The 18822-nt window shown below is 58.1% G+C and overlaps 1 protein-coding gene across 1 annotated transcript in view; it reads right to left on the bottom strand.

Annotated features, from left to right (window-relative positions):
• The window catches only part of XKR4 (XK related 4), a 441728-nt gene extending 433661 nt beyond the window's left edge, over positions 1–8067 (bottom strand). Inside the window, exon 1 of the mRNA XM_069731357.1 lies at positions 7268–8067. Within this exon, the coding sequence (XP_069587458.1) occupies positions 7268–7956 (689 nt within the window). The 5' untranslated portion in view covers positions 7957–8067. The remainder of the gene's footprint in view (positions 1–7267) is intronic.
• Positions 8068–18822: the final 10755 nt, after the last annotated feature.

Here is an 18822-nt window from a genome sequence, read left to right as displayed (position 1 = left end):
TGCCAGTATCAAAAAACCTGAAATTTTATTAAACATAAATACAGATTAAAATCACAATTTACAAAGCAAGGTAACTACAACGAAAGCAGGGATCAGGCCACTCTTGGTGTATAACTAATACCAGGTCTAGTAAAGAGCCTACAATACTAATAGTTTACACAACACTTGTGTCCGCAATGCTACAAACTATCCAGTGTAGGGGCACCATATATAGCCCTAGTAACCAACTAATAGCATTGACATAGACATAACACGCATAACATAAGTAGGCACTTACATGTAATCCTATCTTTGTGTGGCGTCCCTGTCAATGCTATTAGTTGGTTACTAAGGCTATATATGGTGCCCCTACACTGGATAGTTTGTAGCATTGCGGACACAAGTGTTGTGTAAACTATTAGTATTGTAGGCTCTTTACTAGACCTGGTATTAGTTATACACCAAGAGTGGCCTGATCCCTGCTTTCGTTGTAGTTACCTTGCTTTGTAAATTGTGATTTTAATCTGTATTTATGTTTAATAAAATTTCAGGTTTTTTGATACTGGCATTGTATACTGGTCTTTTTCAGTGTTGTGATTGAATTATCTTTAGTCTGAGACTATCATCACCCAACAATCAACACAAAGATATTAAATAGGACGGGAAATAAGAATCTCAGAAATCTCAGGGAAAGAGGGCACACAATAAGAAGTTCAATGACCAATGTAAACGCAGACACTTGACGGCGTAATGCTACAGACGCCGTGTGACAGCCCATCTGTGCACAGATGGAAGTAACATCCGAAACGTCCAAACTGCTCATAGGGGAATGCTACTCTTATATATTACTAATGGAACTGCAACACCAAGGAAGACAATGTGTGTAATTCTGGAAATCACAGGATGGATAGACCTGATGATCTGCACAGAAGGAACAAATAAAAACAACATTTTAAAAACACCTTGATTTATGCAATATTAAGCATGATTGACACATGCAGAAATCCCCGCACTTACAGCCTCGGCTGCTACCAGTGAGGGTATTAATGGTCGTCTGAGGAATGTTCTGCCCCACTGAATGTACTTGGGCAAATCATCAAGATCCGCTGCTGGCAGCTCCCTCTGCTGATCAATGCTGCTGCAGATGTGCTCAATGGGAGACAAGTCCGGAGACGCTGCAGTCAATGGTAGCAGGTTTAGGCCACGCCGGCAGCTCACAGTAGTACAAGCAGCATGCGGCCTGGAATTGTCTTACTGAAAAACGTCTCTGGGGACACTTCGGAGAAATGGCTGTAAGACACTTAGATTTCTCTGGAATTCCAGGACAAAGCAATCCATACTTGTTACTCATTATCATCTATGATATCCATGGTATTCCTCACATAACAGCGTTATCCATAATATGGCTCTTTGCCTTCCTTACATGGCACTTTGTATCTCCTCTGCAATATCTAGACTTGTCTCCCATCCAGCACATCAGGGATGTCAATAGTCGGCAGCAGCAGAGGGAGCTGCCAGCAGCGGATCTTGAAGATGTGCCCAAATGCCTTCAGCATGGCAGAACATTCCTCAGATGACCATTAATAACCTCACTGATAGCAGCCAAGGCTGGAAGTGTGGGGAAGTCTGTATAGCACCTGTCAACAGATGACGATTAAGTATTTCACCCCTTTTCTGTAGCTCAGTTTGTACAAACGACATTGATCGGTCACCAAATACATAGATTGCTTAGACCTGATGAGGCTGGTTTACTCACTCTGAATATCCATATTAGAATGGCTACTTAAAGGGAATCTGTCAGCATGTTTTGTTATGTACTCTGTGAACAGCATGATGCACTGATTACAGTAATGTGTCACTTACTAGGCTGTGTGATAATGTTTCAATAAAATCAGTGTTATATCTTAGGAAATTATCACCAGAGGACTAGTTGTCTCATAACATGTAACCCTCCTGGTCTGTGTAGCCCCATCCCCACCACTGATTAATAGCTTTCTGCCTATGCAGTGTGCACAGACAGCTTCCAGTTAGTGGTGGAGACAGATTATACGGAGCTCAACATTAGACCTGCAGCAAATGAAACGGTAATTTCATCAAAGTGACAGCAAGTAGCTCAGTAAGTGACACATCACTGGAATCAGGGTCTCTTTCCCAATATGATGCAGCTCTCAGATTAAATAGCAAAAACTTGCCGGTAGATTAATTTTAAATACCCTTAAAGTTTCCAAGACTGGCATTAGAGTGAGATAAAGCTGGTCTGATAAAATGCACATTTTAATATCAGGATTATACAGCCATTCTGATGTGCATTTTCAAAGTAAGTACACCAGACTCATCAGGTGTTAATGATCCATCTTATATTGTATGCATTTTATTTTATACTATCAAACTGACTGCAATATTTGCTTATTTCCAAATATTCTGTATATACTAAGCAACAGCTGGATGTCTTGCATGAATACGGCAGGTGGAGGACAGGCAGTATGAGCTGCAGACACGTGGCTGCTACAAGCCCCTGCATGGAGCCCTGTTCAGGATGGCTCCATAGTCTTCCTGAATTAATAGACCCCTCCATACCCTAATAAGATGTGTGACAGTGGGTTTTCGAGGACAATCCCTTCATGCTGCACTGACATTGTATTCTAGAGCCATGGTAGTACATACTTCTTCATTAGATACAGTATCCCACCTGTAAAGTTAATGCTCCTGAAGAAACAGCGAAATGCATTTTATGCTACCGACATTGATAGTGTAGTGGACGGTACCACAGCGTCACTCCAGACCTAAAGAATCACAGGACCGGAGGAGTCACCGGAGTGATCTTATGGTAATGGATCGCTGGACTTGTACCTTCCCGGTGGGCGGTAAACACGAGCCGGTGGCTTCAGTCATGCAGCGGATTCAGCGATGACGTTAAGCAGTCACAGCAGGGCTCCTATTCTCTTTATAGCATTAAAGCTGCCGCCAGCTGAAGCCTCGTGGTTCTAGGAAGCTGCATCCTTAGAAAGAGTAAGGCTAAGGCGAATCCTTCCTGAGGAGCCAGTGCAGGCGGCAATGATCCTCAGCAGCAGTGCACAAACAGAAAGCCGTCAATCAGATGTCAAAGCCCAGCAAACCAAGCGCATCCTACAGAACAAGGTGCCACGCCAAACCCTGCAGAGCCGCGTAAGTAACACAGGAGACGGAGTCACTTGAAGACACAGGGTGTCGGCACCACAGGCCATGGCACCAGTGAGGCTTACCGAGCACCAGTGAGGCTTACCGGGCATCAGTGAGGTTTACCTGCCACCAGTGAGGTTTACCTGGCACCAGTGAGGTTTACCTGGCACCAGTGAGGCTTACCGGGCACCAGTGAGGCTTACCGGGCACCAGTGAGGCTTACCAGGCACCAGTGAGGATTACCTAGCACCAGTGAGTCTTACCGGGCACCAGTGAGGCTTACCGGGCACCAGTGAGGTTTACCTGGCACCAGTGAGGCTTACCTAGCACCAGTGAGGCTTACATGGCACCAGTGAGCCTTACCTGGTACCAGTGAGGCTTACCGGGCACCAGTGAGGCTTACCGGGCACCAGTGAGGATTACCTAGCACCAGGGAGGCTTACATGGCACCAGTGTGGCTTACCGGGCACCAGTGAGCCTTCCTGGGAACCAGTGAGGTTTACCTGGCACCAGTGAGGATTATCTGGCACCAGTGAGGCTTAAATGGCACCAGTGAGGCTTACCGGGCACCAGTGAGGTTTACCTGGCACCAGTGAGGCTTACCGGGCACCAGTGAGGTTTACCTGGCACCAGTGAGGCTTACCGGGAACCAGTGAGGTTTACCTGGCACCAGTGAGGCTTACCGGGCACCAGTGAGGCTTACCGGGCACCAGTGAGGTTTACCTGGCACCAGTGAGGCTTACCGGGCACCAGTGAGGTTTACCTGGCACCAGTGAGGCTTACCTAGCACCAGTGAGGCTTACATGGCACTACTGAGGCTTACCGGGCACCAGTGAGGCTTACCGGGCACAGGTGAGGTTTACCTGGCACCAATGGGGCTTACCGGGCACCAGTGAGGCTTATCAGGCACCAGTATGGCTTACCTGGCAACAGTGAGCCTAACCTGGCACCAGTAAGGCGAACCTGGCACCAGTGAGGCTTGCATGGCACCAGTGAGGCTCACATGGCACCAGTGAGGTTTATCGGGCACAGTGAGGTTTACCTGGCACCTGTGAGGCTTATCTAGCACCAGTGAGGGTTACATGGCACCAGTGAGGCTTACATGGCACCAGTGAGGCTTACATGGCACCAGTGAGGCTTACATGGCACCAGTGAGGCTAACCTGGCACCAGTGAGGCTTACATGGCACCAGTGAGGCTTACAAGGCACCAGTGAGGCTAACCTGGCACCAGTGAGGCTTACATGGCGCTTTGAGGCTTACAAGGCACCAGTGAGGCTAACCTGGCACCAGTGAGGCTTACGTGGCACCAGTGAGCCTTACCTGATACCAGTGAGGCTTACGTGGCACCATTGAGGCTTACCTGGTACTAGTGAGGCTTACATGGCACCAGTGAGGCTTACGTGGCACCAGTGAGCCTTACCTGGCACCAGTGAGGCTTACATGGCACCAGTGAGGCTTACATGGCACCAGTGAGGCTTACATGGCACCAGTGAGGCTTACATGGCACCAGTGAGGCTTACATGGCCCCAGTGAGGCTTACCTGGCACCCTGGCCTGGACCAATGTCTGATGCCTACAAGTGACTGTGCTCTACCTAAATGGTGTTAACAGCAGGGCTCCCGGGCATTGCATGGGGTCTGCTGTACAGGCAGCTGCTGGAGGGGGTCCTATTTATCAAGGCAGTGTCAGGCTGGGCAGCTTGTAAGTCTACACTGGCTGTAAGTGACCACTATATAACCAAATATCCGGGCCAAGAAATCTGCCTATATAACAGTACTGAGCATTATTGTATCACAATTCACATAACTGGTGATTACGGGCTGAAACCAAAAAGCGCCATCCATCCACTGAAAGGGGAACTCCACCTTCAGCACAAGGAGCTCCAGATCACACTGAGCTTCATCCCCAGGACACGTGCAAGGATTGGTGGGGGACAAGGTCTGGTGACAAGACCATATAGACGGGTGTCATATCCTTCCGCCACCGTCAGTTTACATTGTAAAGTTTCAGCCCTCCTAAAGCGTATCCTGGATACCCTGTGCTATAAGAGGAGCCCCCCATTAATCCACAGGGGTCAGCGCTACAGGCCCCTATATACAGGGACGAGCACATCTGCATTGGGTATATAGGCCCCCATACAATGACGGCACAGCACAAACCAAAAGTCCTACACACCCCAAATACACATAGGGGAGAACACGTATATATACAGTAGGTGACATATACCCACAGGGTGAGGTCATGTGTATACAGAGATATGTATATATGCACCACCCCTAAATACACCGCTATTAGCACACACCTTCATAGGGTTCATCACATGTCTGTATGTTCTATAGACCTCCATATACAGCATATATATAAACATAGAAAAGAAATACAAGAAAATGCTATGCCTTCACACACACATATATATATATATATATACAGTATGCTCACCATGTATATGGAGGTCTGGAGGAGCGGTATTCATTGGAGATATATATATATAGTTTCTCCATACAAGGGGTGAGCACATACATATATAGCTTATATAGACCTCCATATGCAGGGAGACCCCCTGTACATGTATACATCCCATACACTGGTGTCAGCATGTGTCGACTCTATAGACCTCCATATACATGGTGAGCATATATATTTATAGTTTTATTGCCCTCGGTATACAGGGTGCACCCCTATACATGTTCACCCCTATACCGTGGTGCCAGCACGTGTCTATAGCCCTCCGTATACAGAGTGGTCCTTATCTATGTACACCCCCCACAAACCCTGGTGTGAGCACATGTCTATAGCCCTCCATATAAAGTCAGGGCGGTCCCTATATATGTACCCCCCTCATATACCCTGGTGTGAGCACATGTCTATAGCCCTCCATATACAGTCAGTGTAGCCCCTATATATGCACACACCCCCATACCCTGTGTCAGCATGTCTGTAGCCCTCCATATACAGTCAGGGTGGTCCCTATACATGTACACCCCCCATACCCTGTGTCAGCATGTCTGTAGCCCTCCATATAGTCAGGGTGGTCCCTATACATGTACACCCCCCATACCCTGTGTCAGCATGTCTGTAGCCCTCCATATAGTCAGGGTGGTCCTATACATGTACACCCCCCATACTCTGGTGCCAGCACATGTCTATATCCCTCCATATACAGTCAGTGTAGCCCCTATATATGCACACACCCCCATACCCTGTGTCAGCATCCCTCCATATACAGTCAAAGTGGTCCCTATACATGTACACCTCCCATACCCTGGTGTCAGTATGTCTATAGCCCTCCATATACGGTCAGGGTGGTCCCTATATATGTACACCCCCCATACCCTGGTGTCAGTATGTCTATAGCCCTCCATATACGGTCAGGGTGGTCCCTATATATGTACACCCCCCATACCCTGGTGTCAGTATGTCTATAGCCCTCCATATACAGTCAGGGTGGTCCCTATACATGTACACCCCCCATACCCTGGTGTCAGTATGTCTATAACCCTCCATATACAGTCAGGGTGGTCCCTATACATGTACACCCCCCATACCCTGGTGTCAGTATGTCTATAACCCTCCATATACAGTCAGGGTGGTCCCTATACATGTACACCCCCCATACCCTGGTGTCAGTATGTCTATAACCCTCCATACACAGTCAGGGTGGTCCCTATACATGTACACCCCCCATACCCTGGTGTCAGTATGTCTATAACCCTCCATATACGGTCAGGGTGGTCCCTATACATGTACACCCCCCATACCCTGGTGTCAGTATGTCTATAACCCTCCATACACAGTCAGGGTGGTCCCTATACATGTACACCCCCCATACCCTGTGCCAGCTTGTCCATAGCCCTCCATACACAGTCAGGGTGGTCCCATACCCTGTGCCAGCTTGTCTATAGCCCTCCATACACAGCCGGGGTGGTCCCATACCCTGTGCCAGCTTGTCCATAGCCCTCCATATACAGTCAGGGTGGTTCCTATACATGTACACCCCCCATACCCTGTGCCAGCTTGTCTATAGCCCTCCATACACAGTCAGGGTGGTCCCATCCCGGTGCCAGCACGTGTGTGCAGCGCCCCCGGAGCCCACAGAGGCTGCGCCGGTGACAATGGCAGCGCTATTTACCTCCAGAGCTGTCCTAGCTGCAGGATATGGATGAATGACTGCAGGAGCCAGATGCAGAAGGAGCATGAAGCGGACCTGGTGCCGGCGGCCCGGTTGCTGCCGCCGCTCCCGGCCGGGTTGTTGGGCTTGCTGCTGGCGGTAGACGCCTGTCTCTGCGGGGTGGAGGGTCGCACGTCCGCCTCCCCCGGCGCCGCGGCCGCAGTCTTGCCGTCCACCGGAGAGCACTGGGCGCTGTTCTCGGTGCTGAAGTCGTGCACGAACCACCTGAAGCTGAACACCTGCACGGACAGCGAGCCCAGCACCACGAAGAACAGCGTGAGCCCGAACCACCAGCGCTGGCCCCGCAGGTAGTAGTCCACGGACAGCCAGATGTCGCTGCCCACATCGGCGAAGTACACGGCCACCGCCGCCAGGATCCACAGGCAATCCCACACCGAGTAGCGCGGCTGCTCCCGGGCCAGGCGCAGGCACAGAGCCGGGGACCCTCCGCCTCCCCCGGCGCTGCCGGCCACTCTGCTACAGCAGCACCGGGAGCCGCCGTCCGAGCAGCCGCCATCGCCGGCACCGGAGCCCGGGTGAGAGCCGGAGACCAAGCCCTGCACGGAGCCCGAGTGATCCGAGTTCTGCAGGGGGGTGAAGGCGACGTCGCTCTTCTTCATCTTCAGCATCCCGTCTGACTTCGCCGCCATGATGGGGGAAAGGGAAAAACAAAAAAGAATCAAAAATGCAGCGATGAAACGAGGGGAGAACGGACGAGCAGATCCCTCCTTTATTATGTGACAGCGGCGCTGCCCGGCCCCGACCTCGTCCCTCCTCCTGCCGGCTCCTCCGCCTCACAGAGCAGAGCGCCGCCTGTCTGCGTGAGAGACAACCTCACCCTGCAGCCGCCCGGCCCGGATGATGGGATGAGGTCATCCCTCTCCTCTCCGCTCCTTACCCCCCGCCACTGGCAGAGGAGGAGGAGGAGGAGGGGATGCAGCAAGGCGAGAGGTGAACCGAGGATAGAGGGACCCACGGACGCGTCCTGCCGTTACCGAGCAGCGCCCTACGTCACTGCAGGACACCCCACACCCACTGCAGGACGCCCCACATCACTGCAGGACCCCCACATCACTGCAGGACGCCCCACACCCACTGCAGGACACCCCACATCACTGCAGGACGCCCCACATCACTGCAGGACGCCCCACATCACTGCAGGACACACAGCATCCACTGCAGGACGCCCCACACCCACTGCAGGACGCCCCACATCACTGCAGGACGCCCCACATCACTGCAGGACGCCCCACATCACTGCAGGACACCCCACACCCACTGCAGGACCCCCACATCACTGCAGGACGCCCCACATCACTGCAGGACGCCCCACATCACTGCAGGACGCCCCACATCACTGCAGGACGCCCCACATCACTGCAGGACACCCCACACCCACTGCAGGACACCCCACATCACTGCAGGACGCCCCATATCACTGCAGGACACCCCACACCCACTGCAGGACGCCCCACATCACTGCAGGACGCCCCACATCACTGCAGGACGCCCCACATCACTGCAGGACACCCCACACCCACTGCAGGACGCCCCACATCACTGCAGGACGCCCCACATCACTGCAGGACACCCCACATCACTGCAGGACACCCCACACCCACTGCAGGACGCCCCACATCACTGCAGGACGCCCCACATCACTGCAGGACACCCCACATCACTGCAGGACACCCCACACCCACTGCAGGACACCCCACATCACTGCAGGACACCCCACATCACTGCAGGACGCCCCACATCACTGCAGGACGCCCCACGTCACTGCAGGACGCCCCACATCACTGCAGGACACCCCACATCACTGCAGGACGCCCCACATCACTGCAGGACACACAGCATCCACTGCAGGACGCCCCACACCCACTGCAGGACACCCCACATCACTGCAGGACCCCCACATCACTGCAGGACCCCCACATCACTGCAGGACGCCCCACATCACTGCAGGACGCCCCACATCACTGCAGGACGCCCCACATCACTGCAGGACCCCCACATCACTGCAGGACGCCCCACATCACTGCAGGACACCCCACATCACTGCAGGACGCCCCACATCACTGCAGGACGCCCCACATCACTGCAGGACGCCCCACATCACTGCAGGACGCCCCACATCACTGCAGGACACCCCACATCACTGCAGGACGCCCCACATCACTGCAGGACACCCCACATCACTGCAGGACGCCCCACATCACTGCAGGACGCCGCACATCACTGCAGGACGCCCCACATCACTGCAGGACACCCCACATCACTGCAGGACGCCCCACATCACTGCAGGACACCCCACACCCACTGCAGGACACCCCACACCCACTGCAGGACACCCCACACCCACTGCAGGACGCCCCACATCACTGCAGGACACCCCACACCCACTGCAGGACACCCCACATCACTGCAGGACGCCCCACATCACTGCAGGACACCCCACACCCACTGCAGGACACCCCACATCACTGCAGGACGCCCCACATCACTGCAGGACACCCCACATCACTGCAGGACACCCCACACCCACTGCAGGACACCCCACATCACTGCAGGACGCCCCACATCACTGCAGGACACCCCACACCCACTGCAGGACACCCCACATCACTGCAGGACGCCCCACATCACTGCAGGACGCCCCACATCACTGCAGGACACCCCACACCCACTGCAGGACACCCCACACCCACTGCAGGACGCCCCACATCACTGCAGGACACCCCACACCCACTGCAGGACACCCCACATCACTGCAGGACGCCCCACATCACTGCAGGACACCCCACACCCACTGCAGGACGCCCCACATCACTGCAGGACGCCCCACATCACTGCAGGACACCCCACATCACTGCAGGACACCCCACACCCACTGCAGGACACCCCACATCACTGCAGGACGCCCCACATCACTGCAGGACGCCGCACATCACTGCAGGACACCCCACATCACTGCAGGACACCCCACATCACTGCAGGACGCCCCACATCACTGCAGGACGCCCCACATCACTGCAGGACACCCCACACCCACTGCAGGACACCCCACATCACTGCAGGACGCCCCACATCACTGCAGGACACCCCACACCCACTGCAGGACACCCCACATCACTGCAGGACGCCCCACATCACTGCAGGACACCCCACACCCACTGCAGGACGCCCCACATCACTGCAGGACGCCCCACATCACTGCAGGACGCCCCACATCACTGCAGGACGCCCCACATCACTGCAGGACACCCCACACCCACTGCAGGACACCCCACATCACTGCAGGACGCCCCACATCACTGCAGGACACCCCACACCCACTGCAGGACGCCCCACATCACTGCAGGACGCCCCACATCACTGCAGGACGCCCCACATCACTGCAGGACGCCCCACATCACTGCAGGACACCCCACATCACTGCAGGACGCCCCACATCACTGCAGGACACACAGCATCCACTGCAGGACGCCCCACACCCACTGCAGGACACCCCACATCACTGCAGGATGCCCCACATCACTGCAGGACGCCCCACATCACTGCAGGACGCCCCACATCACTGCAGGACGCCCCACATCACTGCAGGACGCCCCACATCACTGCAGGACACCCCACATCACTGCAGGACACCCCACATCACTGCAGGACGCCCCACATCACTGCAGGACACCCCACATCACTGCAGGACGCCCCACATCACTGCAGGACACCCCACATCACTGCAGGACGCCCCACATCACTGCAGGACGCCGCACATCACTGCAGGACGCCCCACATCACTGCAGGACACCCCACATCACTGCAGGACGCCCCACATCACTGCAGGACACCCCACACCCACTGCAGGACACCCCACACCCACTGCAGGACACCCCACACCCACTGCAGGACGCCCCACATCACTGCAGGACACCCCACACCCACTGCAGGACACCCCACATCACTGCAGGACGCCCCACATCACTGCAGGACACCCCACATCACTGCAGGACACCCCACACCCACTGCAGGACACCCCACATCACTGCAGGACGCCCCACATCACTGCAGGACACCCCACACCCACTGCAGGACACCCCACATCACTGCAGGACGCCCCACATCACTGCAGGACGCCCCACATCACTGCAGGACACCCCACACCCACTGCAGGACACCCCACATCACTGCAGGACGCCCCACATCACTGCAGGACACCCCACATCACTGCAGGACGCCCCACATCACTGCAGGACGCCCCACATCACTGCAGGACGCCCCACATCACTGCAGGACGCCCCACATCACTGCAGGACGCCCCACATCACTGCAGGACACCCCACATCACTGCAGGACGCCCCACATCACTGCAGGACACCCCACACCCACTGCAGGACACCCCACATCACTGCAGGACGCCCCACATCACTGCAGGACGCCCCACATCACTGCAGGACGCCCCACATCACTGCAGGACGCCCCACATCACTGCAGGACACCCCACACCCACTGCAGGACACCCCACACCCACTGCAGGACGCCCCACATCACTGCAGGACACCCCACACCCACTGCAGGACGCCCCACATCACTGCAGGACGCCCCACATCACTGCAGGACACCCCACATCACTGCAGGACACCCCACACCCACTGCAGGACACCCCACATCACTGCAGGACGCCCCACATCACTGCAGGACACCCCACATCACTGCAGGACACCCCACACCCACTGCAGGACACCCCACATCACTGCAGGACACCCCACATCACTGCAGGACGCCCCACATCACTGCAGGACGCCCCACGTCACTGCAGGACGCCCCACATCACTGCAGGACACCCCACATCACTGCAGGACGCCCCACATCACTGCAGGACACACAGCATCCACTGCAGGACGCCCCACACCCACTGCAGGACACCCCACATCACTGCAGGACCCCCACATCACTGCAGGACCCCCACATCACTGCAGGACGCCCCACATCACTGCAGGACGCCCCACATCACTGCAGGACGCCCCACATCACTGCAGGACCCCCACATCACTGCAGGACGCCCCACATCACTGCAGGACACCCCACATCACTGCAGGACGCCCCACATCACTGCAGGACGCCCCACATCACTGCAGGACGCCCCACATCACTGCAGGACGCCCCACATCACTGCAGGACACCCCACATCACTGCAGGACGCCCCACATCACTGCAGGACACCCCACATCACTGCAGGACGCCCCACATCACTGCAGGACGCCGCACATCACTGCAGGACGCCCCACATCACTGCAGGACCCCCACATCACTGCAGGACGCCCCACATCACTGCAGGACACCCCACACCCACTGCAGGACACCCCACACCCACTGCAGGACACCCCACACCCACTGCAGGACGCCCCACATCACTGCAGGACACCCCACACCCACTGCAGGACACCCCACATCACTGCAGGACGCCCCACATCACTGCAGGACACCCCACATCACTGCAGGACACCCCACACCCACTGCAGGACACCCCACATCACTGCAGGACGCCCCACATCACTGCAGGACACCCCACACCCACTGCAGGACACCCCACATCACTGCAGGACGCCCCACATCACTGCAGGACGCCCCACATCACTGCAGGACACCCCACACCCACTGCAGGACACCCCACACCCACTGCAGGACGCCCCACATCACTGCAGGACACCCCACACCCACTGCAGGACACCCCACATCACTGCAGGACGCCCCACATCACTGCAGGACACCCCACACCCACTGCAGGACGCCCCACATCACTGCAGGACGCCCCACATCACTGCAGGACACCCCACATCACTGCAGGACACCCCACACCCACTGCAGGACACCCCACATCACTGCAGGACGCCCCACATCACTGCAGGACGCCGCACATCACTGCAGGACACCCCACATCACTGCAGGACACCCCACATCACTGCAGGACGCCCCACATCACTGCAGGACGCCCCACATCACTGCAGGACACCCCACACCCACTGCAGGACACCCCACATCACTGCAGGACGCCCCACATCACTGCAGGACACCCCACACCCACTGCAGGACACCCCACATCACTGCAGGACGCCCCACATCACTGCAGGACACCCCACACCCACTGCAGGACGCCCCACATCACTGCAGGACGCCCCACATCACTGCAGGACGCCCCACATCACTGCAGGACGCCCCACATCACTGCAGGACACCCCACACCCACTGCAGGACACCCCACATCACTGCAGGACGCCCCACATCACTGCAGGACACCCCACACCCACTGCAGGACGCCCCACATCACTGCAGGACGCCCCACATCACTGCAGGACGCCCCACATCACTGCAGGACGCCCCACATCACTGCAGGACACCCCACATCACTGCAGGACGCCCCACATCACTGCAGGACACACAGCATCCACTGCAGGACGCCCCACACCCACTGCAGGACACCCCACATCACTGCAGGATGCCCCACATCACTGCAGGACGCCCCACATCACTGCAGGACGCCCCACATCACTGCAGGACGCCCCACATCACTGCAGGACGCCCCACATCACTGCAGGACACCCCACATCACTGCAGGACGCCCCACATCACTGCAGGACGCCCCACATCACTGCAGGACACCCCACATCACTGCAGGACGCCCCACATCACTGCAGGACACCCCACATCACTGCAGGACGCCCCACATCACTGCAGGACGCCGCACATCACTGCAGGACGCCCCACATCACTGCAGGACACCCCACATCACTGCAGGACGCCCCACATCACTGCAGGACACCCCACACCCACTGCAGGACACCCCACACCCACTGCAGGACACCCCACACCCACTGCAGGACGCCCCACATCACTGCAGGACACCCCACACCCACTGCAGGACACCCCACATCACTGCAGGACGCCCCACATCACTGCAGGACACCCCACATCACTGCAGGACACCCCACACCCACTGCAGGACACCCCACATCACTGCAGGACGCCCCACATCACTGCAGGACACCCCACACCCACTGCAGGACACCCCACATCACTGCAGGACGCCCCACATCACTGCAGGACGCCCCACATCACTGCAGGACACCCCACACCCACTGCAGGACACCCCACATCACTGCAGGACGCCCCACATCACTGCAGGACACCCCACATCACTGCAGGACGCCCCACATCACTGCAGGACGCCCCACATCACTGCAGGACGCCCCACATCACTGCAGGACGCCCCACATCACTGCAGGACGCCCCACATCACTGCAGGACACCCCACATCACTGCAGGACGCCCCACATCACTGCAGGACACCCCACACCCACTGCAGGACACCCCACATCACTGCAGGACGCCCCACATCACTGCAGGACGCCCCACATCACTGCAGGACACACAGCATCCACTGCAGGACGCCCCACATCACTGCAGGACACACAGCATCCACTGCAGGACGCCCCACACCCACTGCAGGACACCCCACATCACTGCAGGACGCCCCACATCACTGCAGGACGCCCCACATCACTGCAGGACGCCCCACATCACTGCAGGACGCCCCACATCACTGCAGGACACCCCACACCCACTGCAGGACACCCCACATCACTGCAGGACACCCCACATCACTGCAGGACACCCCACATCACTGCAGGACACCCCACACCCACTGCAGGACACCCCACATCACTGCAGGATGCCCCACACCCACTGCAGGACACCCCACACCGCTGCAGGACGCCCCACATCACTGCAGGACGCCCCACATCACTGCGGAACGCCCCACATCACTGCAGGACGCCGCACATCAATGCAGGACGCCCCACATCACTGCAGGACGCCCTACATCACTGCAGGACGCCCCACACCCACTGCAGGACGCCCCACACCCACTGCAGGACACCCCACATCACTGCAGGATGCCCCACATCACTGCAGGACGCCTCACATCACTGCAGGACACCCCACACCCACTGCAGGACACCCCACATCACTGCAGGACGCCCCACACCCACTGCAGGACACCCCACACCACTGCAGGACGCCCCACATCACTGCAGGATGCCCCACATCACTGCAGGACGCCCCACATCACTGCAGGACGCCCCACATCACTGCAGGACGCCCCACATCGCTGCAGGACGCCCCACATCACTGCAGGACGCCCCACACCCACTGCAGGACGCCCCACACGCACTGCAGGACACCCCACATCACTGCAGGACGCCCCACATCACTGCAGGACGCCCCACACCCACTGCAGGACACCCCACATCACTGCAGGACGCCCCACATCACTGCAGGACGCCCCACACCCACTGCAGGACGCCCCACACCCACTGCAGGACACCCCACATCACTGCAGGGCGCCCCACATCACTGCAGGACGCCCCACACCCACTGCAGGATGCCCCACATGACTGCAGGACGCTCCACACCCACTGCAGGACACCCCACATCACTGCAGGACGCCCCACATCACTGCAGGACGCCCCACACCCACTGCAGGACGCCCCACATCACTGCAGGACACCCCACATCACTGCAGGACGCCCCACATCACTGCAGGATGCCCCACACCCACTGCAGGACACCCCACATCACTGCAGGACGCCCCACATCACTGCAGGACGCCCCACATCACTGCAGGACGCCCCACATCATTGCAGGACGCCCCACATCACTGCAGGACGCCCCACACCCACTTCACGACACCCTACATCACTGCAGGACGCCCCACATCACTGCAGGACGCCCCACATCACTGCAGGACACCCCACAACCACTGCAGGACACCCAGCATCCACTGCACGACACCCCACATCACTGCAGGACACCCCACATCACTGCAGGACGCCCCACACCCACTGTAGGATGCCCCACATCACTGCAGGACACCCAGCATCCACTGCACGACACCCCACATCACTGCAGGATGCCCCACACCCACTGCAGGACACCCCACATCACTGCAGGACGCCCCACATCACTGCAGGACGCCCCACATCACTGCAGGACGCCCCACACCCACTGCAGGACACCCCACATCACTGCAGGACGCCCCACATCACTGCAGGACGCCCCACATCACTGCAGGACACCCCACATCACTGCAGGACCCCCACATCACTGCAGGACACCCCACACCCACTGCAGGACACCCCACATCACTGCAGGACGCCCCACATCACTGCAGGACACCCCACACCCACTGCAGGACACCCCACATCACTGCAGGACGCCCCACATCACTGCAGGACACCCCACACCCACTGCAGGACGCCCCACATCACTGCAGGACGCCCCACATCACTGCAGGACGCCCCACATCACTGCAGGACACACAGCATCCACTGCAGGACGCCCCACACCCACTGCAGGACACCCCACATCACTGCAGGACGCCCCACATCACTGCAGGACACCCCACACCCACTGCAGGACGCCCCACATCACTGCAGGACCCCCACATCACTGCAGGACGCCCCACATCACTGCAGGACACACAGCATCCACTGCAGGACACCCCACACCCACTGCAGGACGCCCCACATCACTGCAGGACGCCCCACATCACTGCAGGACACCCCACATCACTGCAGGACGCCCCACATCACTGCAGGACCCCCACATCACTGCAGGACGCCCCACATCACTGCAGGACGCCCCACACCCACTGCAGGACGCCCCACATCACTGCAGGACGCCCCACACCCACTGCAGGACGCCCCACATCACTGCAGGACGCCCCACATCACTGCAGGACGCCCCACATCACTGCAGGACGCCCCACATCACTGCAGGACCCCCACATCACTGCAGGACGCCCCACACCCACTGCAGGACACCCCACATCACTGCAGGACGCCCCACATCACTGCAGGACACCCCACATCACTGCAGGACACCCCACATCACTGCAGGACGCCCCACATCACTGCAGGACGCCCCACATCACTGCAGGACACACAGCATCCACTGCAGGACGCCCCACATCACTGCAGGACGCCCCACATCACTGCAGGACGCCCCACATCACTGCAGGACGCCCCACATCACTGCAGGACACCCCACATCACTGCAGGACGCCCCACATCACTGCAGGACGCCCCACATCACTGCAGGACACCCCACATCACTGCAGGACGCCCCACATCACTGCAGGACGCCCCACATCACTGCAGGACACCCCACACCCACTGCAGGATGCCCCACATCACTGCAGGACGCCCCACACCCACTGCAGGACGCCCCACATCACTGCAGGACACACAGCATCCACTGCAGGACGCCCCACATCACTGCAGGACGCCCCACATCACTGCAGGACGCCCCACATCACTGCAGGACGCCCCACATCACTGCAGGACACCCCACATCACTGCAGGACGCCCCACATCACTGCAGGACGCCCCACATCACTGCAGGACACCCCACATCACTGCAGGACGCCCCACATCACTGCAGGACGCCCCACATCACTGCAGGACTCCCGACACCCACTGCAGGATGCCCCACATCACTGCAGGACACCCCACATCACTGCAGGACACCCCACATCACTGCAGGACACCCCACATCACTGCAGGACACCCCACACCCACTGCAGGACGCCCCACATCACTGCAGGACACCCCACATCACTGCAGGACACCCCACACCCACTGCAGGATGCCCCACATCACTGCAGGACGCCCCACATCACTGCAGAACACCCCACATCACTGCAGGGCGCCCCACATCACTGCAGGACGCCCCACACCCACTGCAGGACACCCCACACCCACTGCAGGACACCCCACACCCACTGCAGGATGCCCCACATCACTGCAGGACGCCCCACATCACTGCAGGACACCCCACATCACTGCAGGACACCCCACACCCACTGCAGGATGCCCCACATCACTGCAGGACGCCCCACATCACTGCAGGACGCCCCACATCACTGCAGGACGCCCCACATCACTGCAGGACACCCCACACCCACTGCAGGACAACCCACACCCACTGCAGGATGCCCCACATCACTGCAGGACGCCCCACATCACTGCAGGACACCCCACACCCACTGCAGGAAGCCCCACATCACTGCAGGACACCCCACACCCACTGCAGGACACCCCACACCCACTGCAGGATGCCCCACATCACTGCAGGACGCCCCACATCACTGCAGGACGCCCCACATCACTGCAGGACACCCCACACCCACTGCAGGACACCCCACACCCACTGCAGGATGCCCCACATCACTGCAGGATGCCCCACATCACTGCACGACACCCCACATCACTGAAGGACATCCCACATCACTGCAGGATGCCCCACACCCACTGCAGGACGCCCCACATCACTGCAGGACACCCCACATCACTGCAGGACGCCCCATATCACTGCAGGACGCCCCATATCACTGCAGGACGCCCCACATCACTGCACAACACCCCACATCACTGCAGAACACACAGCATCCACTGCAC

This window comes from Ranitomeya imitator, chromosome 6 (assembly GCF_032444005.1).
Source record: "Ranitomeya imitator isolate aRanImi1 chromosome 6, aRanImi1.pri, whole genome shotgun sequence".
In the NCBI taxonomy this organism is placed as follows: domain Eukaryota; kingdom Metazoa; phylum Chordata; class Amphibia; order Anura; family Dendrobatidae; genus Ranitomeya; species Ranitomeya imitator.
This window is presented reverse-complemented; position numbering and strand designations above follow the sequence as displayed.